The sequence below is a fragment of the Podospora bellae-mahoneyi genome, chromosome 3, assembly GCF_035222275.1.
Source record: "Podospora bellae-mahoneyi strain CBS 112042 chromosome 3, whole genome shotgun sequence".
Lineage (NCBI taxonomy): Eukaryota > Fungi > Ascomycota > Sordariomycetes > Sordariales > Podosporaceae > Podospora > Podospora bellae-mahoneyi.
The window spans coordinates 3321070-3347687 of record NC_085882.1 but is presented as its reverse complement, the minus strand read 5'-3'; the positions used below and the strand labels follow the sequence as shown (position 1 = coordinate 3347687).

The window sequence follows — 26618 nt, the reverse complement described above, 5'->3', positions numbered from 1 at the left end:
TGAGAGCTCATCAAGGGCGTTTGGAGCGAGCGGGTGGTTACCCTTGGGTTTTCCTTTTGGGACAAGGTCTTGGGCTTTATTGCAAGGACGTCATCCTTACACAGGCCAAAACGGCGACATGCGATGTATTTCTTTTTTTTTGCTTGGAAGAAGGACTGGTAGTATGACGATTGATGATGGGGGAGGTTCATTGAGAGACCATTTGGGAGCTCGACATGTGAGGAAAGAAAGCAAAGAGCTGGATGAGCGCACTACGGATGAAAACATTCGGTAGAGGTTTTTTTTTTTTTTTTTTTTTTTTTTTTTTGCGAGATAGCGAGGGATAAGGACCAATGTAACTGAATGCACTATACACTAGGTATATGTGCCTCAACTCCGTTAATTTGCATATCATCTAATGCTTGTTCCGTCTTGTTCTCATGTGACTTGAAGGTACTGTTTATGGAGAGCTTGCACTCACCGGATTTAAGGATGAGGGTTCCTGAATCATTGGATGAACGCCTGCAGAGTGGCCCCACATCAGCTTGGGGAGGCCCCACTGAAAAGTAGCCGATAAGCCTTATCGCAGTCCTGGTCTGCCAGCAACAAAGTAAAAAAATCTAGACTGACAGTCAACAACCACCGTCCAACACACCCAATCCAACCGCCCATCAATCGCCAGCACCGCCGCTGTCGCCTTGGGAAAAGATGCCGAAACGAAAGGTTGCCGCGCTCGAAAAGGTCGAGGCTGACCTGGTCAGTTTGCAGTACAAGATCCGCAGAGATCCCAGGTGTGCCGCATTTCCAACCCTCTTTCGCCGATTGATCGCTAACTAGAAGCTTTCGCAATCGACAGATCTTATGCGCAGGAATTTTACGACCAATGGCTCGCCTACGACGCCCAGCGCCAGATTTTTGTCTCCTCTCCCGCCACGGCTTCTAGCGAGGACGTCAAGAAGTTCCACGACTTGGTCGATCTTGTCGCGCACGTCGCGAACCTCTACCCCGAGATTACCGCCCCATTTCCGGATCATCTGAAGGAGTTGCTCAACCAGCACCATGCCGCTCTCGACAAGGAGCTCAGGGAGAAGATTGTGGGCAGCTTGGTGCTGCTGAAGAGGAAGGATGTGATCGACTCGACGAGCCTGCTGACGACGCTGTTTCCTATTTTGATCAACACACCAAGCAAGACGCTCCGATCTCTGCTGTACACCAAGATTATCAGCGATTTGAGGGAGGCAAACAACAAGACCACGAATCACAAGTTGAACCGGACGATTCAGACGGTGCTGCACAATTTGGTCACGTCTGACAGGACTTCGACCAAGGGAATGTGGGCTTGCCGTATCACGAGGGAATTGTGGAGAAGACAGGTCTGGAACGATGCGCGACCGGTCGATGTCATGAAGGAGGCCTGCTTGAGCGACAATGAGAAGGTTGTGGTGGGTGGTGTGAGATTCTTTCTGGGCGGTGACAAGGAGAGAGAGGAGGCGTTGGAAGATGATGCCAGTGATGATGATGTTGATCTTAAGAAGGTCAAGCATCAGGGGACGATCAACAAGAAGACCAAGAAGAGGTCGAAGCAGTATGAGAAGGCGATCGAAAAGATCAAGAAGTACGTGTTGACGAAACAGGAGACCCGAGGCAAGGTAGTGGCTAACACAACAACATTAGGCAAGAAAAGAAGAAGCATGCGCCACATCCCCTCAACTTCTCGGCGCTCCATCTTATCCACGACCCTCAGGGCTTCGCCGAGAAGCTCTTCCAGAAGCACCTCCAGAACACCAAGAACAAGTTCTCTCTCGAGAACAAGCTTCTTGTCCTCCAGCTTGTGACCCGTTTGGTCGGTCTGCACAAGCTGACCATCATCTCGCTCTATTCCTGGTTCGTCAAGTACCTGTCACCCAAACAGGCCAACGTCACCTCTTTCCTGGCTTCCCTGGCCCAGGCAACACACAACCTCGTCCCACCCGATGTCATTGAGCCATTGATTGTGAAGATCGCCAACGAGTTTGTCTCGGAAGCTTCAGCAGTTGAGGTGTGCGCGGCAGGTATCAATTCCATCAGGGAGGTGGCCATGCGCCAGCCGCTGTGCATGAACGAGACCCTCCTCCAGGATCTGGTCATGTACCAAAAGAGCAAGGATAAGGGTGTTGTTATGGCTGCTAAGGGTCTGCAGTCACTCTACAGAGAGGTCTACCCCGAGTTGCTGCAAAAGAAGTTCCGCGGCAAGCAAGCCACCATGGGCTTGAGATCAGGCGAGATCAAGCTGCGCAGGTTCGGCGAGGAAGAAGAGGGCGGTATTGAGGGTCTGGAGTTGTTGGCCCGGTACAAGGAGGAGCAAAAGAAGAAGAAGGCCGCCGAAGAGGCAGAGGAGGATGAGAACGGCGAGAAGAAGGCGAAGAAGGACGACGATGAGGAGGATGACGGGTTCAACTCTGACGAGTGGGAGATTGGTTCTACGGACAGCGAATCCTCTGGCGGGTGGATCGACGTCAGCAGTGACGAGGAAGATGACGGGCCTGCCAAGAAGAAGGCGAGGAAGAGCAAGGGCGGTGATGATGATGATGAAGATGAGGCGCCCGACCTTGTGGAAAAGGAAGACCCGGCGGCTGAGGCGGAAAGGATAACGAAGCTTGCCACAACGACCATTTTGACGCCGGCTGATTTGGCCAAGCTGCAGGAACTTCGTCGGGAGGCCAAGCTTGACAAGATGCTGGGCACGACGCAGTCCAAGCGCAAGAAGGAGCTTATCGAGAAGCACATTGAGGACGGGGTTACAGCTGAGGATATCGAGCTTCCGGCTATGTTGGGCAAGAAGTCGACTAAGGAGGAGAGGGTGGCTCTGGCGAGAGATGGCAAGCCAGGCAGGGAGGAACACAAGTCTACTCAGGCCATCAGGAAGAGCAAGAAGGAGGCCGCGGGCAAGAGCACGACCAACAAGGAGAAGGCGAGGAAGAAGAATTTCTTGATGACGATTGGCAAGGCGAGGGCCAAGAACAAGAGGAGTTTGGTCGAGACGAAGAAGGCGTTGACGAATCACATTGCCAAGAGCAAGCAGGGCGGGAGAAGAAGGAACGGTGTTTAATCATTTGGATGTGTCTACCTAGCTGTGTTTACGAAGGATGTGTGTGGGTTGGAAAATAAACATCAAGCATGTTATTGCACCTTTTATATCACAAATTCTTCTCGCATCATGACCAGTCCGAGCCCCCTCCCATTCCTCCTCCACTCTGCTCCATCTGATTCACAAAAAAACTTGGACACACCTCCACAGCCCCCGCAGGGAGCCATGTAGTACTCCCTGCACGTCTCGCACCTCCCGCAATGCCACGCCTTAAGCCTGTTGCACTCGCCACACTCTGGACAGTGCCAAATCTCAAGCATGCTTTCCCAGCTCTTGAGACAAAAAGGAATACAACTCACCCGAGGTGGACATCGTCTCTGGGCAGTGCTTTCATTCTGCGGCACCCACCAACAGCAATTCGCTTCGCGACCTCTTGCTTTCAGGGTTTGTCCTCTGGTAGTTTCTTGACTTGTTCAAAGTCGCGGAGCCATTGGGTCAGGCTTTTCCCGTCTTCGTCCAAGATTTCCCCGCCCATCTCAAACCTATCGATGAATGGGCGGAGTTTTTGGAGGAGGGTCCGGAAGAGGGACTCGGATGTCATGGAGGTGACGGCGGGGGAGGTGCGGTTACGGAGGAGGTAGGTGGCGAAGCAGGCGTTGGGGTGGATGTTATTGCTGTTGTTGTCGTCGACATCGCTGAATACCCCGGGCGATGATGGTATCGAGGGGCTTTCCGGGGGAAAAGGGGGTTTATTGCAGGTTGGGAGTTGCTGTTGGGGTTGGGAGGGGTGGCAGTTGCACTGTGGGTTGCAGGGGTGGCCGAGTTTGGCGCAGAGGCAGGTGGTGGTTGGGCTGCAGTGGGGTGGAGAGGAGTCATTGGCGGGTGAGATTTGCGGTGTCGATGGGGGTGGTGAATTGGATCTGGGGATGGGGAGGTTAGTCTTGGGATGGTGGGTGGGTGGAAAGAGAGGAGAGGGGGGGTTAGCTGCCTCGGTAACGACATATTGCTGTTGGGAGGATGACCTGTGGTTGGGAGAGTGAGGTAGCTGAGTACGTAGCTGGGAAGCGGGAAAGATAATTGCTATTTCCTGTGGGGTGGCAATGTAAGGTCGAAGATGGTGTGTTTGAATCGTCGAGGGCGAACCAGGACTTTGTAGACGACGGACGGTACACGCTACTTTGGCATTCCCCACTTCACCTCCGTCATGGACACGAAAGGGCTGCGTCTATGATGAACTTGGGAAGAAGTTAGGTAGCTGAATCGCAGGAGAAAGGCTGTGGACTCTACCTGGGGGGAGGGGGGGGGGGATCACAGGCCAAAGGATATGGTGGCTCGTCGTGTGGTCGTTTGGTCTCATGACGCAGCAACCAGAGACTAAAATACTTGCGTGAGCACTGAGTGCGCGCTGAAAATGGCCGGCGTCGTCGCCAACTGTGTTGGAGTTGAGGTTGTGCGAGGAGAAACATGCCTAGTTTACAGACAACCACGACTGTACCTATCGTCGACTTCGTTGGTGTTCTATCATGATCGCACTGAAATGTTGACATCTATTAATATTCGTCAATACATATTAATATTCATAAATATGTATTAATATTTGTTGATATGTTTTCACATTCTTCAATTACTCCTGTAAATTAAGCAGTCCCAACACGGCTTGCCCCACTCATTCTTAACCTCATGAACCTTTTAAAGCCCTTCTCGCATATTTCTTCAAGCCTTCTCAAAACCCTGTCAAGGACTTCTACCCCCCAAGCTCCCGAGGCCAGATCCTATCAACAACCCCGCATCGCGTCCTCAAACAACCTACCAGTCCCCCTCTGCGACATCACAGTCAGCAGACCATGAAAAGAATGAAGTTACAATTGATAATCCGAATAGGCTACCGACTACTGGCCCAAGACCCAGCTAACATACAGGGTGATGGCGGACTGGTCTACTCCTCATGACTTTTTCGGGATTCGGAAACAGGGGTCATGGGGCCTCCCTCATTAGATTAAAGAGGCCATGGGAAGCGCCAATGTCCTAAAACTGCCTATTTACATGCCCTAGGTCTAAATATGTTGAAGCGGCTAAGTTTAGAGGTCTATATACAGTTACTTTCCTCTTTGGTGATATCTTGATACAGGTCCCAACTTGCACTGGAGCCTTTTGGATCGAGTCTGGATCGAGTCTGGACCGACTCTACATCCGGCCTCTGAAACCCTCTACCCGTCTCATCCTTATAACCACAGTCATACTGTAGTTACACCCTCCACTCCCTCCCTACCCCAGGCCTTCCAACAACACCCCAATCCCTCTTCCCAGTCAACAGAACCCTGCAAGCCTCCGCCCTGGCATACAGGCTTATGTCCCCCTTGCCAGCACCCTTCCCTCTATCTCCCCTCCCAGCCCCTTTGCAAACTTCATCCACCACCTCCAACACCCCCCTCCCATCCACATCTCGGGCGTGAACATTGGCTCCATGTTCCAACAGTGTTGTTAGTGCTACCTTCCTGCCCAGCCTAGCCGCCACCAACAAGGCTGTCTCGCCCCTTCTGTTCCTAGCCTCGATCTTACACCCCTTTGCTCGAATGATAGTTTCAAGAATGGCGAGTAATGTCTTTGATTTGTCGTCCTGATCATCTGAAATATGTGTGATGAAAGCCATAAGAGGTGTGTTGCCTGACTTGTCATAGGCGTTGACATCGACGTGCGAGTGGTGGAGAAGGCCAGTGAGATGGCGAAGTCGAGTCGTGAGGGTAGATTCGTTCGAGACGGTCGAAGCAGAAGCGGTGGAGGAAGGCGAAGGTGATGGGAAAGAAGTGATTGACTCTTTGGAAGAGTCTAGTTTTCGTTTGAGACTGGGTCGCTGGTGGATGGAAGGGGCGCCGACAGAAGAAGAGACATGGCGGTTCATGGACTGCTGGTTGAGAATAGCCTCTGCAAGACAGTGTAATCCGTTACGGCCTTCAGCGTCCTCCACCTGTGGGTTGTTGTAGGATGACTGGATGACTTCGACAAGACGAGCATGATAGGCTAAGAACGAGTCGTTGTCGCTGGGCGAGGCAGAATGACCGCGTGAAGGACCGGCGGAACTGGAAAGGTATTCAACTTGAGGTGAAAGGTTATTTCCTCTTCTTGGGGGAATATATGGGCCTTGATCGCCCGTTATGCCGCTGCCAAGAGGATTGAAGCCGAAGGCATCACGGCGGGCTGCCCGAAGAGAGTCGAACGGAGAGAAGAGGTTGGCAAGGGCTTCTGGATCCCGAACGAGGGAATGGGCGCGGTGAAAGAAGGTGCGTCCATACACATCGGTCTCGTGAACAAGGTCTGGAACTGAGTCTCTGATGTGTGAAAGAAGTTGTTTCAGTAGTGTCGACGGGTCTGTAAGGTTGAGGAACCACTCCAGGTTGAGCGTATGGAGAAACGTTTGGCCAGCAGTGTTCGCAATCTTCAGGGTTTCGACATCGCAATTGAGCACCATTCTGAAGAGGGTGTCTTGGTACCCTTCTAGCGTGGCGAAGAGGTGTAGAGGCGTGTTCCCGAAACTGTCAAGGAGGCTGAGACTACCTGGAGAAGGATGATTAAGAACATGGCGTGCACGCACACTCAATTCACCCGTCGGCATCAACCAAGAGTTCTGGTCCAGCGAGGTATCACCGGCGATGGAGCACCAACAGTCACCGACTCCATGTTGCTGCCCTGGAAAGTCGGCACAGTTCCGTCTGTGCGCGCTCAAAAAGTCTCCTGGTACTGCGAAGGCCGGCTCGGGGAAGGCTTCGAATGGCTCGTTACTGATCCCCAACTCAGAAAGTTCGTCGTGCCCAGACCTGTCACTGAGAGCCACAGAAGGTCGGCGGCCAGTAGATAATTCGTCTTGTGAACTTCCAGCAATAGTAAAGTCTCTAATCAACGATGTGATTTGGTGGGCGAAGTGCGTGGAACAGTCTGATAGCCTCCTCTTGAGGTCTTGGACCATGGCTGAACCTCTGTCACTAGAGCCCGCAAAGTCGGTGACGTCTGTCCTCTGAGCGCTCAGGGGTATCGACCATCGAATAGGACTAAGGAGTGCGTCGGGCGAACCAGCAAAATCAAAGGAAGGGCCTTCCTCTACCCTACGGCTTGAGCCAGATACTGACGAAATTTCAGTCCTTGCCAGATTGTGTTCCTTCTGCAAATGGAAAATATTGTTAGCAGGATTCCCAGCTTTTGGTCCACGGTACCACCACTAACCTCGCCATACAAGGCGTCTATGGTTGCTCCATGAAGGCTTGATTCGTAGGCTGGAACTGCCGTCTTCTTTCTTCGGCGAGTGACAGAGGCAGCAAGATTACTGATGCGTTGGTTCATTTCAATCCGTGACTCGGGTCGAAGATATCGGGGGTCGTTGTCCAGCATTTTGTGAATCGTCTTTTGAGCTGAATTCTTCCTGCAAAAACTGTCAGCGCCGTGTAGAGCCCTGCAAACTCCCGATCCCCGCACCTCGGTTTGAAGACGTCATCTTCAAGCACCCGGATAATCCTCTCGATGGAAAGTGTCGTATAGAGGTATAGCCTAGCCAGCTTTCGTGATCGTGAAACTGTCCATTGCGGTGGTCGTCCGATCCGAGAGCCTTCTCTGGACGGCGCAGTTGTAACAGAGCCTGGTGATGGTGAGGAGGCCATACTGTCGAACACGCAAGGCTTGGGAAAGCTGCTTGAGCATGGTCGACGACGGTTGATGGGGAACGGAACCTGATATTCATCGATGTCGACGTGCTCGAACGTATCTAGTCCATAGAGACCATACATGACGAGGCCGGGCTGTCCTTGGCCTGATCCAAGATGAGCCATCATGTCTGCAGGCATAATCGTTGATATCGAGATAGGTAAAGGTGATATTCCGGCCTGGGCCATTGTTTAATGCGGACAATTCCGAGTGTTTATTTGATCAAGGGCACTGAAAGGAGCAGTAGAGTCCCCTGGTCTGTTCGTGGGGTCAATGTGGGGAGTTGGTCGCAGACGGAGTTGAACATGGTCCGTAAAAGGGTGGTGATGGGCAGCTGGGGGGGAGGAAGACAGATGTGGTTCAGCCAGGGGGAGCCAGATGGGCCCAAAGGGGCCTGATGCAGAAGTACCTGTTCCTGTGGGATGAGATTGGTGCGAGGCACGGGTATCCCGCTAAGTATAAAAAGTCGGATGCAACGTCGAAGGCTTCTGTGTAGCTTCCACGCAGCTTCCATGCATGTTCCAGAAGTACGTCCCCTGTATAGTGACGGCGCGGACCAACGCGGCGACGTCTGTGCCGCCTTGGGGCTCCTTTGCGAAGCCAATGGATTGGACAGGGGTTGGCAACCACCAGATCGCATCAAGCCGCTGGCCTTCAGGCCTCTCTGACAGGCGGTAAGGGAATATGAGTGTGTGAAACCTTGGGAAACATTAAACATGCATTTCAGCGCTCTCTCACAACACCCTCACCACGTGTTGTGTTATTGGGGTTGCACCGAGTGGTGATATTTTGGTCTGTCACTACCTATGGCGAACCATGATGTCGGATGATACCGTAGCGGGCGTATACCAGGCCGAATACGTGCTGGAGCCGCCGATAGATGCTGGCCTAGCTGTACATAGTTTGGGAGAGGTTGCAAATGGGAATGATACGGGGGGGGTAGGGGAGGGGATGCCCGGGATGACGAGAGCAGATCTCGGCTGCAGGAGGAAACTCCTTCTAGAAGGCTTCCATGCATGCGCCGCCATATTGCTTGACAAGGGGTCTGTTGCGGCCCACAGCTTGTTTCCAGAGGTTTTCATTATGCCGCCAAGTATATGGCCGGCCTTGTTTGCACCTCTTTTCTGCGGCTGGAACCTATCGTTAGCTATCAGGGCGCCCAAGCGACGGAATGACCGAATTGGCAGACAGATGCTCAGCGGAAACAGCGCTTAACTAACCGGCGTGTCCGCACCACTCAAATAGTTTTCCATTTGCCTTCAAAACTGCCACGAAGTCGTCTTCAAGTTTGTGTCGTTTCTACCAGTGGTTGTCATCAATTTGTCGATTCATGCTGAGTCGGCGCTTGGCATCCGCAGCAGGTCTGTGCTGTGGTGATGGCCAGCCAAGAAACGGACGGACGAAGTTATGTGACTAGAGCGACAGGGCAGCGGGAGACGGGGTAGAAAAATAACGATGGGAATGATTCCTTGCGCCGAGAGGTCTGTGATATTCCACTTCCAGGTTGTATCGCCCGATCGTTCGATCATGTGGATGATGGAACCCGACTAAAGATTGGGAAACTGCCGGTGAACTCAGACTCTAACCCCACAAACTGGATGGAAGTCACGGGTGGTGACCTCCATGGTTCCTTCCCGAGATGTGCCAGACCAGCACTGGAGCCTGGTGACTTACATAAGAGGAATTAGGCACCAACGAAACGAGATAAGCTCTCGATGACTGCCGGGCAGCTGATCAAAGCAGGAAAGAATCAAAGCCTCAGCTTCAGTTTCGGCTTTCTTATTGTCACTCACTTTGCAAACGTCCTGCTTCAACTCATCTCTGACAGCACCCTGGCGCAAGCCTATCTACACTCAATAACCCCGTATGCATCACTGCGGCATCGTTTGACGCCTTCGGAACCTTGTTTCTGAAGGTAACATCACCATCCATTCATTCAATAAAGGGAAGTCGAACTTGAACCACGACTTCCTCAACCGGTACCTACAGATGCCCCCCTCACTTGTTGTTACATTGGGCTTATTTGGGGCGGCTAGACCCGTGTTTCGGTGGCCCCCAATAAAAGAATTGACATCTAGGCACTTTACCGCTTGGTAATCCATTCATGAGGAGTCAACATGAAGCTGTACCACATTCATTCGCACGACTCCAAACGAATGCACTCACTCGAAACTCAAGATTCAAGAAGAAAGCCTTTTTATATATACTGAGCAACCCAATCGTTTATGAACACTCGGAACATCACCGGCAGTCATTCACCCAGACCCCCCTGGCTATCCGTGACCCCCACTCCCTAGCGGGTAAGAAACCGGGCGGCCGCCTCAACGCACTGTGCCGCTGGAGGCTCCGTTGCCACCACCAGATCTTACCCGCCCCGCACTCCTGCCTCGAGTCGGAGATTATGTCAACACACACTAGGCGATCAAGCCGAAGAATCTCAACAGGGTCTGCTCGTCGACAGAGGGAGCATGTCCAATACCATTGCCAAAGAAGCCCTGGAGCTTGGTACCGTCGCCATAGATGTGCTGGGTGAATTGCGATGAGGGAACACCTTGGACCTGGCGGGTGAGCGATACGCCAAGGACGTTTGACCATTGCTTCAACGCCTCAGTGGCGCATTGCGGGCGAACAAGAGTATCGGCGTTTCCGTGGGTAATCATCATACGGGGACGACGGCCGTTGTATCCCGGGTACGAGTTGCGGACAAAGGCGCCCCACTGCTCGGGAGTCTTTTGGAGACCCTGGGCACAGGTCTGGTTGGGGCTGAAGGGGGTAGCTCCACCGGCACCTGTAGAGAAAAGAGTCGACTTGTCAGCACAGCCTTTGAGGACAGCAAACAACATCCGAGCCACAACAGGCAAAAAGCAGAGACCAAACAGTTTCACGTACCAGCGAAGCAGGCGTGGGCGGTGCCAGAGTAGGCAGCACCAGCCTCGAACACCTCGGGGTAGGAACCAGCCATCACGTTGGTCATCATGCCACCGCTGGAGAAGCCCATGACATAGACCTTTTCCCGGTTGCCCTTGTACCGGTCAAGAGTGTAGTTGACCATGGAGATGATGCCACCCGCATCGCCGCCTCCATTGTGGGTAAGACTGGCAGGGTTGTGGACATCCCAGCAGTTGCTCTGGTTCGGGGTGCTAGGGTAGATGAGGATGAAGCCGTTCTGGTCGGCGAACGAGGGCAGTCTGGTGCCGCTGAACCACTGTTGCCCAGTACCTCCGCAAGGATGAAGCTGTGGAACAACACCCATCGTCAGCAAACAAGCAGCAAAACAGGGGGCGTATTCCAAGTACTTACCGCCACAATGATGGCAGGGTTGGTGGCCACGCGATCCGGGACGTAGATGTACATCTGGATTCTGGTGGGATTGTTGCCAAAGTTTTGGACCTGTTGCAGAGAAGCACCAAAGGCAGTCTGCACCATGGCGGCGAAACCAAGAAGGGACTTGAACATCATGATGGGCAAGTGGGAAGAGGAGGACTCTGGCGGGTGTTTGAGTGATGGCTGCTGTCACAAACATCAAACCAGGGCGCAGCAATTCAAGATATATATACCCATCATTCTTCATCGTCGCCGACCTGTCGTCAATCATGCCGCCCTGCCCACGACCTTCGATATGACTTTCTTGTCTCGCTTCTACCCCCCAAAATGTCACGGTTACACTACGCTAGGCACTGGGATCGAAATCGGCAGGTTAAAACAACGTCCAAGCCGCAGACACGGCGGAACACACAAGCGAGATTGCCCAATTGGGGTGTCCAGAGCCGGCGATCAAGCGGGTAAATCATCAACGTGACACCTAGACCCTCCGCACGCACTTGAGCCGTCAACCTGGTCCAAGATGGCACCCGCATATAAGAGGCTCTCTAAGACACCCCAACTGCCAAAGTTGGGGAAGCGATATCACCATCCAAGATTCGGCATCTGATATCGGCATCTACCCCCGCATAGAGGGTCTCTCTCTCCTTTCCCTCCCCCTTTGCCACGCTGAGCTTGTTTCTATCCCCCGCGTCTACTCCCTGTACAAATTACCAATGCGGCCTCGGAGTTGTCGGACCTTCCCCACAAACCTGTCTGCCACGTCTAGTTTCAATGCATACGTCACAAGACTTTGGAAGTCTTGTTCAGCCAGAGATGAAGCCATTTTACCAGTTTTCGGGTTTTGACTACGGCAAGTTCTGTCACTACAGTCAATACTCCACTCTGGCCTCTACTTCTTTCGGGTCCTTGATGGCCGATGAATAAACGGCAAGCGCGCCAACAGCAGCATCTCATTCCCAAGAGCGTGGATAATTCCTCTAGTCATGGCCAAAACGCAGATAAAGAGCCTCGCCCCTCGAGATGCCGGAGTTACTGCCGATGCTGTTCAAAGTTGCATGATGAGTTGGGCACCCTCCGAAGAGCCTGAAGTCACGAAGTGATACCAGACTCGGCCGTGATCACCAGTTCACGACCCTCTCCGCTTCTTGACAACGACAAAAACGATAGCAGCCCAGAGGATGCCATCGGGGTTGAGGGCACGTTCCGGTATGGGTGGCAAGATGCATTTTACGGAGTCACTAGGAAACGTTAGCATTCCCAGAGACTCACGCATGGGCTTGTCGAACAAGCCCCGGAACAACACTGAAGAAAAGGTGTTGTCTCTTCACCGTTGCACCCTGATCCTGGAACAGAGTTTAGCTAGCTCATCCATGTTCGTGGAACCAGGAGAAGATCGAAGCTAAATCGACAACGGTTTCTGTTTTTACAGAAGCTAGCCAGAAGCTCCACGCTTGGAGAGCACTAACCCTCCAAGTCAAGAACGGCACCTTTACCCGCTTTTTGGAAGTTCAACGTCTTGAACTGCTGTAGTCTTGAGCAGTTTCAGATTATTTGCTGTTTCTTCCCAGGTTGGGGGCTGGTCTTTGCAGAAACTCGGCCTCCCAGTCGGAAAAGCGTTCTCAGATGGCTTGCATCAATGCAAACGCTACTAAATGCTAGCTGCATTGAGGTTTTGGACCTGCTTCTTCAAATCTTCTCTTTCACTCCAGCTGATCAAACTTCGGTTTAAACTCTGTCTGATCTAGAAGCTGGCTGCGTCGGAGGCCGGGGAGGTATGTCATTGTTCGTCTCGCCCCTACTTCCAGCCATGACTCTTTGACAATATCGTCGTCATCACTTGTGCCGCGCTTCCGCAAGCGCGATCCCAAGAGACTGGTATACGGATCGTTCATGTTATATACACTGCATCAAACGTCTCTCTTCAACTTCTTCTCAGCATCCTTCACTTAATACACACTAATACCCCTTCCCCTATTCCCACACTCGTTTTATAAGCAGCTTTCATAGCCCATTCCCCAGCACGAACAAGACAAGAACCAACAAAAACAACAAAAGCCAGAATGCGCACCTCTACCCTCCTCGCCACTGTCTCCGCCCTGGCCCTTACCGCCACCGCAGCGCCCGCCTTGACCTCCCCATCCAACCAAATGAACCCCCTCCTCAAGGAACGTCAACAATGCGGGACCATCTACCCCAACCTCCGCAACTCCCCCACCGCCCCCCCTCCCTACCAAGTCTTCATCTCTTCCGCCGACGCCTCCGGTATTGAGATCGGCTTTTCCATTCCCTCCTCAGTCGTCTCCGCCGGCACCGGACCCTGCGAGCTGGTCCTCGATCTGTCGTCTTCCAAAGCTGCTGTCTACGGATCAGCACAGGTCAATGTTTACGCTCTTGACGGCCCAGATGCGAATGCTTTGGTCGGCACGACTCAGTTCTATCAGGGGAGCAAGGCTAGCATCAGCAGCTGGGCTTGCAGAGAGCAGATGTGCTTCAGACTGGAGGTTGCGGAGGAGTCGGAGGGGAAGCAGGTCAGCTTTGAGGAGGTGGCTGTCCAGGGAGCGGGTTTCTGGATGAAGTATGGCTGCTAGTTTGTGACAGAAGGAGGAGGAGGAGCATTTTGTCACTTTAGCGATGCGGCTTCAGCATTGATACCCCTTTTTTCACAACACATTCTTCACTCACCACACAACCAGCACTAATATCACTTAATACACTGCACCTAATACCACCACCACCAGTTCATTTCCCCAGCGTTTTGGACGAGATTTTGTTGTACGATAGGAGGATATAATTTTTGTAATGGAGGAGTCAAGCTGCGAGCAGGTTAGTCCCCAGAAGGACATTCTTCTGGTGGCGGTTCTTTTCAACTTTGAATAGATTCTACATTCATTCGCCATATTTATGTTCCTCCGGGCGTGTAGGGATCGTGATGGCCACTAAATGACTTTCCGAGATTATCGATAGGCTATTCCGTATTGAAGACAGCAAGGTAAGTGTAAGTTGACGTCTAACTATACCTTTGCTGACCTGCAATAACGAGCTATTGTCCCATCCATTGATACCTGGTCAACATTCGTCCCAATACAACCATATATTCTTGAAAATTCAGCTTGAAGTTCATAATCTACCTAACTTGTGCTGGGTAGAGTTTTTCTTCAAGGCAAAGACTGCTTTCTCCAGGGTGGTAATGAACTGAAGGCTCTGCTCTTCTCTATGACGATGCATGTTTTCTTATACCTCAGCCTGGTATGATTTATCGACCAAGCTGGTGTTTTTGTTGGGAGATTTCACCGGTGTTTCATCCCACGAGCGTGGATTCGGCCATATTGCGCGGCCCGGCCCGGCCTTGGCCACATCTGGGCCTGGTAGTATTCTCCGGGGCACAATCCGAGGCTGCGCAGTTCGCTGGGTACCAAGGATTACAATAGAGAGATATAGCACAGCGACCGGGTTGATAAGCTAGTCTACCTTAGGTGTTAATTGTTGCTGCCTACGCGCCCATGCAATTCATCGAGCGCACCCCCACCCGGGCATGGAAGCTTTAAATACCGGGCCACGCCTCGTTCGCGAGGGTTCTAATTGCGGCCAACTACGGCGTTTCTCATTGAGAGGGTTTCAATGCCAGGGATTGGATTTCGAGGGCTTTAGTTGCCAACGTGTGAGCGCTGATGTGGTGATGATATGTATGGCCCAGGGAACAACCCTAGCCTCCATGGGGGTTGATGTCTACGGTCACTATAAAAAGGGGTGATGTCCCGCTAGAAGTTAGGTACTTGTTCATGTTTCTTCTAATCCTAGGTCGAAGTTACATTACTACGACACAAATGATTCCAGGACATGATCCCAGGACGGCGGAAACCTACCACAAGCACAATGCAGAGTATAAACCTTGAGTTGAACAGTCGCCACAAAGTCCAGGGCTTCCCACATGACCGACAATATCCCGGACTCCCCCCGAAATATACCTAAGACGGACAGAAGCAAAGCTATTGCCCACGAAACTTGCAGATCAAATCAGCATCGGGCAAGTTCGAGCTGAAGAACAAATATGGCTATGTATTCTCTCATCGCGGACTATACGAACGTGCCTCAGGGATCATCGATAACTCTTTCGCTGCAATAGCCAATGGAACAAGCCAGGGTCTCTTTCTACACGAGGTGGACGCGATTGTTTAGGATAGGCTGGACCGCGCATTCATAGCCCATGAATTGCACCCGAAGCGCATCGCGAACCTGGATGAGATTTGGGACGCCTATTCTTTTCACCAAATAGTTACAACGGGTCTCGTAACAAGGGGTGTCAAGACGGGACCGGTATCACGAAACCAGGCACATGATGATGGCCATCTGAAATCGAGCCCTAGCCCGGACGCTAGGATACCAACATGCCACAGACGCTGAGGAAATGCCAAGGCAATCCCTCACTACTCCTTTCACATCTCCAAGACGCAGTTCCCCACATCGGAAAACTCACGAGCTTTGCAGCACACGCTGGCCTGGAAAATGTTTGAATCCACGATGCTGAAAGATTATAACTGTAACTTTAAATCTTTTGCTGCCCTTCGCGTGGAGATTGAGAGGGAGTCGAACAAGACGTATGGGCGAAACTGCTTCAAACCGCAGCATCTTCACTTGTTTCCCCCGATGATGGTGGTCTTTTACGCAGACCCGATCGTCGACCTGGCAAAGAACATGCGGCCGGCAAATCCTCTATGGGGCAGACGGAGCTACGAGCAGGTTTACAGTGTGTGGCTGAAGCAGATCGAATCCTTTGTCGGTATTGACACAGGAGTTCCTGGAATTCCTTACAGTTTTATTCTGAAAATCTGTCACAGTGGCCTCGCCCTGCGTTATGACAGGGCCAAGAATATCGCCAGAAACCCGCTCAATGACGAGTTGCTGGTTGACAAGAAAGTCATCTTTGAAAGTCTCGTCGATCGGGTCCTGATTGATGTCAGTTTGAACCTACGGGAGGAAACACCCCGATCTGCTATTTTCGTCTTGCACGTGCTTGCCTGATGTAATAACCACGGAGGGGGCATACAAGGCGTATTTTTCAGGACGCGGAATTGAGGCGCTTCGAAGATGGGGAAGCAGGACTTTCAGCCAAACTACGGGCCCTCCCCGGGGCCCTGTATCCGCCGAGTCATCTTGTTGTTGCCGGCGACCCGATGGCAGAAATCGCCGCTCGGACCTGGATGGACGAGGAAGGGGAGGTGGCCCGATCACGGTTGATGGGCATGTCTTACGAGCAGTGGATCACGACTTGTGCGAGCCCCGAGGTTCGAGCTGGCCTCTCGGCACTCAACCAGCATGGGTTTTTGGCAAACAGATTTGTCCCAGAGAACCCGCTGGAGAGTAAACCGGATGCAATTGACAAGGTCACAAACTGGAAAAGGGACTTGGAGTTCCCCATGGAAAGCCCGAACGAAGAGCCTGTGACTGCAACCAACAGCTGGAGCACATACAAGGCAGCATCACGGGGCGAAGAGGGTCGACTTCGCGTACTGATTGCACGGCGCGTGTCCCTCAACGACTCCACGGGGAGATATGACACTCCTTTGGCGGTAGCATCAGCGAGAGGCCACGGTGCGATTCTCCAGTTGCTGCTGGATGCAGGGGCTGACATCACGTTTGAACAAAAATGGGGTTCCTCCTCTGAAATCGCAAGTTTGTATGGTTCTCCTCTAGAACTTGCGTCCTACTACGGCCACAGCCATACCGTGGAGATTCTTTTCAAAAGGCTGGGGGCGGAAATGGATTTAACCCACCAAGCAACAAAAAACCGATACATCTGGGCCGCACTCCATCAAGCATCTAAGCAGGGACATGAAGAAGTTGTGCGTCAGTTGCTCGACGCAGGAGCAGACATGGAATCTCTCGGAAATCGGTATCAGGCGACCGTGTACAGGCCCAACAACAGAACCAAGCTTAACACCAGAACAACACATTCGCGGAGAACTCCGCTTCGACAATCTAAGCTGGCTGGTGAAGCACGGAATCGACATTACTCGGCTGGTTGACACCATGAAGAGCAACGGATGGCCGAGACGAAACCCTCGGTGGCATCTGTCGAATTTATCCAAACCCCCTGACCACTACAAGGTAGTGGCTCGGGGGGAGGAGAAGAGGAGACGACGGCGCGAAGAGGAAGTCTTGAAGCGAATCAAGAATTGGACGGCAGGTTTGACGAACGTAGAAGCGCCGACGAAGTATCACCTCAAGCAAAAGCGTGTTGAGAGGAAAACTGAGAGCTGTTGTGGATGTTTGCTCTGCGTCTTCGACAAGCAGGCTCACGAGTCGTTTGAGGGGAGGGTACAGGCGTATAATACAGAGCTTGCTGATCCGGTTGCTTTTACGCTGAAGCAGATGAGGGATCGATGTCTGAGCGAGGAGAGAGTAAGGCTTGAGGCGGAGTTTAAGTAAAGAGACTTGGGAGGGGTGGGTTAGCTCGTTAACATTCCTGGATGGGTTAGAGGACTAGGGGGGGGGTGTACTTGACTAATAGTTTTGTAACCTAGATTCACCGTGAAAATACCTAGAGATGTATCCTTGTATGTTCTGCCTTATGTGCTGTAGTCCATCGTGATGATGGCAACCCTCAAGTGGTGCTATCGCTGCCTCGATCGCCGGTTATCAAACGAGTTATCAAGTTTCTGCAATTGTCTTTCAGGTGTATTACATTTGCTGCGCAGTTCCTAGCGGCGTCCCATTGTCCTGTTGTGTTGACATGATGGGTTGAATCCAGTGATACAGTAGTCACCCGCTGTAGAATCGACTGGGGCTGGGTAAGTTGATCGACGGGTTCGAGAAAACCTCCAGGGCTGTATTTCACGGCAGAGATGGTTTAGTGAATCGGCTTTCCTGACCTCAAAGTCAGATTAACAAGCGCAACCATATTAACAACTGTTCCGACTGCCCCCATTATATTGCACGGAAAATGATGAGCATCGGAGCAGGAGATCGATGGACCGTACGTAGCTTGTACCATGAAGATGAATGTGAGGGAGGAACACCGCTATAGGTGCGCACGAGAAGAGTTGGAAGATTATCCACATTTAAGTCTTGCCCCACAGTAAACTGTCCATCTTGGTCTTTTTCGTCACAAGGATGTTCTCCGCTTAAGAAGCATAAAGGGTTTGTTTCCAGAAAACTAAACTGAGAACATACTACATAAAACCCTTGGTTTCGGGGAACATGAAGGAAGGGGTAGCGGTAGAAATAATATATGGCGGTCCATACGGTAGGTACCAACTCAACGATATAGAACATGCAACCTGTGCTGAGAATTCCATCTTATTCTACACACCACCCAAAGAAAGCCAGTAAATACCCAGAACAATTGTAACCGCGCATCTTTTGGTTCCCTTTCCCCCTCAGTTCCACTCGCCAGTGCTTGAAGTTGGCTTGACTAACAGTCCCCACGAACCACATTCGTGCACTGGGCTTAAACAGGTACACCGTATGAGCCACACGGTGCGGGTAGGATTGCCCACCGTTACACCCGCGGCACGCTGACCAAGAACCGGGATGACGGAGCCGAACCACATTGCTGGGAACACCACAAGGCCGGCTGCCGTCCACGATTGGCACGCGAAGATAGGTTCTTTGCGTCTCCGGAAATGCGACATCTGGGAAGGCGGTGGTTTCGAGCGGGCCAATACTGGGTTCAGCGGGTCCGCAAAAGCGGTGAAGAACATCGAAGAGAGTTGGGCAGGTGCCACTGGATGAGAATTGCATCTCGGTGATAACCCGCGATGAAAAATATCGGGAGGAAAGAGGACTGTCATGATGTCGGGGAATGGGGTGGGCGGGCCCTGCACTTCTGTCGTCCCGCAGCCACCAGCAATCGATATGGCATCCATTGGTTGGTTGATGCGTTATTAAGCCTTAACGGGCCCGGCTTATTGGCATAGTGATGTGCAGATGGAACCTGTTATTGGTCGAGAAAGATGCCAACCCCAAAGGGAAAGAAAGATCAACTGCCGGCGGCAAATGAAGCATCAAAAGTCTGTACAGCTTCATTTGCCTTTTGGAGGTAGATTCGGGTGCGGGTCTTTAGGTCTGCATTGGAACCAACCAATCTGCCGTACGCAATTGGATCCGCGAGGTCGCTTTGCTGGAGGAAGGTGTTGAGGCAATCCGAGATGAAGGTCATAGCTTGTGGGGGAGGGGCTTGGTCCGTGAGTGGAGGTCTTGAAATGTGTGAGTGGTCGCGGAAAGATCGGACGGATATCAAGTGATTGGCATCTGAATGACAAGGAAAGAACACAAACAAAGACATGGTAGTATTTATGGACCCGAGAGAAAAGCAGCCCACTGGGGTATGATGGGATAAAAAGGACAATGGGAAAAATTGCAACCTACATTTGCCCTTCCACGGGTTGAGGGTTGTTGTCAGGTAGAAGATGCTGCATCGTAGGGCGTAGAGCGATTGATGGTTGGGGCTGGAAGGATCCGGGTCAGTTGATGAAGTGAGCTGGAAAAGGTAGAAGGGAGAGTACAATCTACTTGGATAAGAATGGAAGAAGGTTGCTAAAACAGCTTGGGAATCTTGAACGACTTCCAAAGAACCTGTAAGTGCTCAACTTGAACAGAATGGAAGGCTATGTCTACCGTGATATAGGAGATCGAGGGAAAGCTTCTTATTTGAAAGACTGGTCGAGCAGATCCAAATGTGCGCGCTCCCGCGCAGCAAGACCCTTGCCATCCATGGCAAGTTGTATGGTCGGGAGAAGGTGAGATGTTTACACTTACGCAGCAGATAACCCTAACCCTCAACTGCCCCTGAAAACGGCGAGAGGTGAGGTTGTTGGGTGCCTTGTGGTTCGCAAGTGGTTCGCAAGTGGTTCGCAATGGTCCAGCAGAGCCGCAATACTTGGCGGACAGAGAGGTAAGGGGACCCCCTCTGCACTCGTGGGTTTTTTTGACTCTGACCAACTATGGACACCACCTTCGACCGCGCGCTTCTAATCAACACCCTTTTTTGCCATACATCAACACACGGCTGCAGATGTCTGAATCAACATGACAATTCCAGCGGCCTTTGGCGTCAGTTCCAACCATCTTCCCATCCTCGACTTTTCGAGGACGACAAATGCTTTCACCCTGCCAGTGCGACTCCGTACATCCTGCCAATAGGTTCAGCTTCACAGAACCTCGTGGAAATGATTGAGCTCATGAAAGGACTGCATCACGGCCACAACAGCACGGGAACGAGCGATGACTGAATGGGACATACACTGGGCTGACACCAGGCTCGCCGACGCGATGGGCTCGCGAATGCGCTTTTCCACGTCCCAGAAATGCCGTTTCGGTCCTTTCAGTCGAGCTTCTCAGACATCTCCTCACTATCGCCACTGCAAGCCGCCTCTCGACTGGCTTCCAAATATGCAATGGCTGCACGCATGTGGAGACATGAAGTTCACGCTCACTCTCCTGTCACGCGGCATACCATCGGTCCAGCATTGTACATGCCAGACAAAACTGCGATGGATTAAAGTACTGTGGAAATAGACCCTCGACCCCGCGAAACTGGACGAACTCCCCAGCATTACCTGCTTGGCTGCAAGGCAACAGCTGTATCCTTTCTCCAGCGCAGTCTGACATCACGCTTGAAGTTTGACAAGCGTTCTCCTCAGCCTCGGCTGGTTTCGATTTCGAGCACTGCCAACTCTCGACCCTGCGCGTTCCCCGATATCGACCGCATGAACTCGATTCATGGGCTACTCTGTCCCTCTCATGCGACTTCGCCCTCGCTTAGACTACGACGCTATCAGACTATCTGCGGTCGCCCATGCCGATCATCAGCAAAAACCGCTGTTCCCCTCCTACTTGACAATATCAGTCCAACTCTCGTATGTTCTGTTGGAGGCACCACAATGAAAGTGGACTTGCTTGTCTGCCTGGTCATGTCCTCAGAACATTGTTCATATTTGTTGCACGATCACCCAGACCTTCGCTGTTTCCAAGTCGACGACGCGCAACGGGGAAATGGAGCCCTTTTTTGGCGCCCCTCGCGACTTGGCCCACAAAGCAAGCGAAGATGAATCTCTTTGTTTTATTACCGGAGCGAATCATCCTTCTTTGTGGCCTTACACTTGGCTTGCATAGACAATGCCTATTGTCCTTCCAATCAAACATGGAATTTGGCCGCCGGAGTATCATGGCAATGTCTCGTATAAAAGACCAGCGCATACCCCTCTCATACGGTTTGCTTTTCGAATCATCATATTTTCAGCACGCCTCAACACCGAAATCAGTACACAGCTACAACATACTATCAAACTTTTCCACCATGGCTTCTGCTCAGGACGTCTTAATCTCCCTCCCAGTGGATATTCTCATCGACATTATTTCCTGCCTCGATCCCGTTTCTCTCATCGCCCTTTCTCAAACCTCCAAGGGCCTTCGCAACTTTATCAACCTTATTGAACATGACTTTCAACAGCGCCTACTCGCTCTCGAACTTCCCCAAGAATGGTGGCCCAGAGCCGGACGACTACCCAGGCTACCTATTTCGGCACCCGAGATTTTGTCTTTTACACGAGGCCATACCACAGATGACAAACCGTGGCCGGGACTGGTGGGCTAGCAGCAGGTACGCTTGTTTCGGTTGCATGAAACTTCTCTCGAATGCCATGTTTGATGACAATGAGTTGTTCAACACAGCCACAAGAAAACCTTGGATGAGAAGTTCCGAAGTGCAGAAGATGGCCCTCACAGATTGGAAACTTGCAACCACGACAGAGAGCAGGCTCTCATCGATTCAGAAGCGAGCGGAGCAAGACAGAGAACTCACCGAGCAGTACCGGCAGCAGTATCAGACGTCTTTCGACTGGATCAAAGCAGTGAACAGGGGACTGAATGATGACGAAGATGTAGAGGAAGTTCGCAGGAAGCACGAAAACTGCATTGAAGAGACAAGCCCTCACATCGTCGGCAAGGCTCGTCACGAACGGAGGTGCGTGGAGTGTAAGTTCCAGCGCAACCCTCTACCGTGACCGCCCTGCTCATCAGCTTTTATGAGGCAACACTGATGCCCCAATCATTTTCTCCCGAAAGGACGTGGGTTTGGGGTTGGACTTCAACAGGCTGTTCCCCGGTCTCTTGCCAAAAGTATTGGTACCACCCAACTTGAAGCGGATACCGGCTCATTTGTGCTCCATGCAATAGTGGCACTTCGTTGATGAGCCGCTGCATCCTGATATCCTAAAGACGGATTCTGAAGACGCAGAACCTGAAGACGCGGAATCTGAAGCTGAACCTCAACAGCTTCCACTGCGGGTCAGATGTCCAAGCTGTGAAAAATGGCAACCAACTGTCGCATTTGGAATGATTGTGTTGTGGCCGCTTCGCCATTTCAGCCAGCTCAGGCTGGACCACCAAGGGTCACCTTTGTGTCATTACTGTCACGTCAAGGCCCACGGCAAAGCTGCAACGGCAGCAAGATTGCACCAACCGGTCGAGAAGATTATCGACACGGAAATTTACCTGCAACTTGACCACCTTGCAGAAGGGTGGGAGCAAAACTTGGGCCTGATGCACAAAGTAATGGCGAAAACAGACCTAGAGGGGACATGGAACGAGCTGGTCACGCTCCATGACGATTCAGATAGCGATGAGCTCAGGCGGGTTCTAGACTGGAGTGCTCTGGGACCCTCTCCCACTATCAATCTCAAAGAGAGAATCGAGTTCAAACACATTCACACCCTGTCATTGCGCAAGCCCTTGGCTCGGGATAGCCTGGTCCCATTTTGGGACAGGATCAACGGATTGGGTACGGCTGAAACTATTTTCGGGCTGCATTTCTTTCTGGAACAATGGGATGGGTATGATATACGCCAATAGTCTGTCACTCACATGAGAACCGCGTTGGACAAGCTCATCGAGGCCAGGGCTGCCGGTAATCATGACCTCATTCTCACTATGCTGACGGCGCCAGATGAGTACGGTCGGAATATCTTGGAGTAGAGGAAAGGAACTTGCTGATCGTAGGTTTCAAGGTAAGTGCTTGGATTTCAGTTATGCATACGGTAAGTTTGATATCGGCCCAGGTAGGTGAGTTTGTTGTCTAGAGTCTAACGTAATATACAAATAATACTTTGCTCACAACTTTGCGTGTTTGTGCTCCTTAGATTGATGATCTCACAGTCAAATGGAACCGACTAACTAACTCCTGTGCAAACTCAAACTTCGACATGCGTAAAGGTTGGAGATAGGTACCGTGCACATACATCTAACCCATCCGTGCTTTGTGGTGGGAGGAAACGGGGGATATATTTGACTCCACAAAAAAGATATTCTATCCACCCACCCATCTGCTATAAATCAACAGAAACTACGTCCACACCCTCTAACCAGTCACACCCCCGCCATGTCATCATATGCGTTGTGCCCGTTTGCGTTTGCTGTCGTGTGCCATTGATGAACCGCCTCTTTTTACTCGTGCTATCCCTTAAATCACAATGCAAAAAGTTTAAACTGAAGCAGGGAGATCCCTGACACGAAACTGAAACCATTCGTATCCACTTTTGACGTCAGCTCGCTCGCCCGTGAAGCTTGCACCAAGCGCAGACCCCATATAGTGCCTCTTTTGTGTTTTTTTTTTGTTCTCGGAAGCCAAGTGCTGCAGGAAAAAACTAAAATAAGAAGAGCGGGAGAGAATAAAACAGGATGTGATGTTTTTTCTTAATTTTTTTTTTCGTTTATAAGTGACGAAAGTAGAATGAGAGAAATCATAGAGATATAGCTGTTGGATGGGAAAATGAGGGTGGTGTTGTTTGTCGATGGCTATGTCGAGGAGCTGGTGGGAAAAGATGGCTTCCACACATCTCCAGCAACAAATTTTCGCTTTTGCTGGAGGATGAAAAGTGTCAAAACGTATATGGGGCCCAAAAAGGTGTCAATTCTGTTGTTGTACGAGGGTGAGTTGCCCGGGTGGCTGGAAAAGGCCGGACCCAGTGGCTCAGGTCCCACTGCGAAGATATCAATTCCTTAAACAGCGGGCCCGGTTGACTAGTTTGACAAAAAGAAGTACCAGGGGCAGGGCAGGGCCGCCGAGCGGGTGTGGGAGTAGGAGCTGTTGGCACACCACCTCCAGAATAGGCAGCCACCCCTCCCCTCGGATGCGAGATGATTGGTTGAAATATGAAAAACAATGAATGAGACCTGCAAACCGGGACAACTGCGCACGTCCCATCTCCCTTCAGCACTCTTCATTCACCGCCTGAAAAAAAGCAATCTCTAACTGCGCGATGGCAGCGTGTGCGCGTGCTTCGTAGAAAGGGACGCACGAGTCTTCATCGAAATGGACTTCATGTTCCGGCACTCTACTATGAATAGTGCCATCGTCGAACATGTCTTGCTCAATGAAGCCCTCGAGTTGGTGCAATGATGTGGTGGTGCTTGTTGCGGTGATGCTGAAAGTAGTCGTGCTGTTGAGGCTGTTGGAGCTTTGGAGTTGGGAGCGACCAAGGGTTGCGCTGGATAGAGTTGGACTGCTCAACTCGACGCTGATAAATAAGAAAATTTATTAGATCACACAGCTTGACACCGGGAGCTCGAACGGAACCAAAACATACCGAAGTTTCGAGGAGGAAGACGTTGAGGGGGTAGACATCTTTTGGGAGTGGTTCCGCTGAGATAGAGCAGAGTCAGGAAGGTGAGTTTGCAGTCGTGTAGGTGAATGAAAGCGACAAAGGGGGGTGCTCTGGGACAACTATGCAGTCGTCGGCACAAAATGAATAGAGACGGTTCTACGAGGATTCTTAACGGTGCAGGAGGATGTGAAGATATAGAGAAGAACTGACAGAAGGGGACGTCCCATCAACCAGCCTTGCGGGCATCCGGCAAAAATGGACGCTTGGCACACGCTGCCCACATCATCATGCAGGCAACCCGGAGGCACGCTCTGCCCAGGCAAGCAAGCTGCACACTCGCAGATCCGGCTGGCCATGCAACAATCGGGGTCCTCGGCGCTGACCTACCCATTACGGAATGATATGTCTTTCCTAACCTGTAGATTCCGTCCTGATCGTTTAATTACAACGCCACTCTATCTGCAAGCAGAGTGGTGGGCAAAGCTCCGGGACAGGCTTAAGTCCATAAAGATGCTTAGTAACACAACAGCAACTGCGGAATAGTGACGAGCGTGGCTTATGCGTGGAAAGTTTACCGACAAGCGTAGTATCAAGTCGCACCTGTTCTACTAGTCGCACCGATCAAGAAGAAATTATATAACTAATTGCCGATTGTCTTCGGGGTACAAGACGGTACACTAGATGTATGGGGGATATTTATCCATTTACCAATTCCTGCATGAGACAGCCTTGTTTTGTTCGATCTTAGGTGTTACTTTCTCACCAAAAGACTATCTGTTAGTGCGGATCGCACCTAGGTATCGCTAGACTTGCTTATACCAAGAGAACGAACTAGGTACAATGGGATGTCTTGAACAGCAGGAGTTAAGACTACTTGGTTACAGTGATGGGAGCATGAGTTTGAAAAAAAAAATAAGAGTATTGTACAAACATTATTCAAGTTGAGAAACTAGTCCATCCAACCTGCTAGCTACCCGCATAAAACGCCGATCAACCGCTGCAACAGACCGAGAAGAAAAAAAAGATCCAAAAATTCTTTTGTCGTAGCTTCAGCCAATCATCAATTTCATCACATATTTCGCGCCGCCAACAGCCTCGGAGCTCCGCATGGCCGACCATGAATTCCGCGCCGGAAATGTGGGTCTGCTCCGGTGTGTCACCCGAGCTTTGCTCCGCTCCGCGCCGCCTGAGAATGATCAGCACCGTGCCGCAAAAAGAGAAAAATCCCTCTCTCTACAGATTCTCGGTAAATGCAGTGTCAAAAGCATCCGCGGCCTGGGAAGCATAGGCGGTCGACTCTTTCTTGGGGGATGTGATAGCCGAAGAAAGGGACGGCGCCAACGACGGGGTTGATGTTGGATGGTAGCCAGAGTGACAACGGCAGTACATGTTTGCTCCGTCTCTGGGAGACTCGGCAAGGTAGTACTCCAACATGGCGTTGTTGCGCTTCTTCTTGGGTGACGCTTTCTTGATTGTGGAAGGGGTGACTGTCGATGGTGACTGGGTTGAGAGAGGCTGGGGGTATTGAGAGCTACAAGCAGAAAATAACTGTTAAAATCATGTTGGAAGAGTGGGATACGAGGCAAGTAAAATGACGACCAACATTGACTTTTTGGTGTTGTGTGTTACTGAGGTGGTAAGCTTGGGGTTGGAGGTAGAGGGCATGGTGAATATGGATCTGCTGTCTGTGATGGGATACAATGTGACGAGCAAGTAAAACTTGATTCTGGAAAAAGCTTCGAATCGTGGGATGAAAGAAACTTTGGGATGAAAGAAGGGAATGATGTCTTCTAACCTAGAAAAGAGCTGGAGGTGATCGATATATAGCTAACAAGACACCGTTGTACGTTTACTGTGTAGGTGGGCTCACTGCCGCACGGATGCATAAGGTGTGCATGTAGGACTCCCACCCCTCCCCCCGGCACGCGCGCGTGCAGCGCAATTTGAGCCAAACTGCT

At 51.4% G+C, this 26618-nt stretch overlaps 6 protein-coding genes across 6 annotated transcripts; 3 read left to right on the top strand and 3 right to left on the bottom strand.

Moving 5' to 3' along the window:
- The first annotated feature begins 593 nt into the window (after positions 1–593).
- Positions 594–3179, top strand: SDA1 (Severe Depolymerization of Actin). Its single transcript, XM_062878115.1, has 3 exons — positions 594–770; positions 836–1594; positions 1654–3179. The coding sequence occupies exons 1-3, from the start codon at positions 688–690 to the stop codon at positions 3065–3067; spliced, it is 2256 nt and encodes a 751-aa protein (XP_062733953.1). The 5' UTR covers positions 594–687; the 3' UTR covers positions 3068–3179.
- Positions 3180–5291: 2112 nt separating this feature from the next.
- QC761_309670 (uncharacterized protein) lies at positions 5292–7923 on the bottom strand (the record flags this gene model as incomplete). Its single annotated transcript, XM_062878114.1, has 3 exons — positions 5292–7199; positions 7262–7457; positions 7511–7923. 3 exons carry the CDS (start codon positions 7921–7923, stop codon positions 5292–5294), a joined length of 2517 nt encoding a protein of 838 aa, XP_062733952.1.
- Positions 7924–8535: 612 nt separating this feature from the next.
- QC761_0058230 (uncharacterized protein) lies at positions 8536–9092 on the bottom strand (the record flags this gene model as incomplete). The annotated part of the gene is made up of 2 exons (XM_062872542.1): positions 8956–9092; positions 8536–8859 (listed from the first exon to the last, which is right to left on the bottom strand). The coding sequence occupies exons 1-2, from the start codon at positions 8986–8988 to the stop codon at positions 8536–8538; spliced, it is 357 nt and encodes a 118-aa protein (XP_062733951.1). The 5' UTR covers positions 8989–9092.
- A 694-nt stretch (positions 9093–9786) lies between these two features.
- FAE1A (Feruloyl esterase B) lies at positions 9787–11464 on the bottom strand. Its single transcript, XM_062878113.1, has 4 exons — positions 11036–11464; positions 10625–10970; positions 9902–10523; positions 9787–9816 (listed from the first exon to the last, which is right to left on the bottom strand). Exons 1-3 carry the CDS (start codon positions 11192–11194, stop codon positions 10150–10152), a joined length of 879 nt encoding a protein of 292 aa, XP_062733950.1. The 5' UTR covers positions 11195–11464; the 3' UTR covers positions 9787–9816; positions 9902–10149.
- A 1655-nt stretch (positions 11465–13119) lies between these two features.
- QC761_309655 (uncharacterized protein) lies at positions 13120–13647 on the top strand (the record flags this gene model as incomplete). The annotated part of the gene is made up of 1 exon (XM_062878112.1): positions 13120–13647. One exon carries the CDS (start codon positions 13120–13122, stop codon positions 13645–13647), a length of 528 nt encoding a protein of 175 aa, XP_062733949.1.
- Positions 13648–21495: 7848 nt separating this feature from the next.
- On the top strand, positions 21496–22234 carry QC761_309630 (uncharacterized protein; the record flags this gene model as incomplete). The annotated part of the gene is made up of 2 exons (XM_062878111.1): positions 21496–22033; positions 22089–22234. 2 exons carry the CDS (start codon positions 21496–21498, stop codon positions 22232–22234), a joined length of 684 nt encoding a protein of 227 aa, XP_062733948.1.
- Between the last annotated feature and the right edge of the window lie 4384 nt (positions 22235–26618).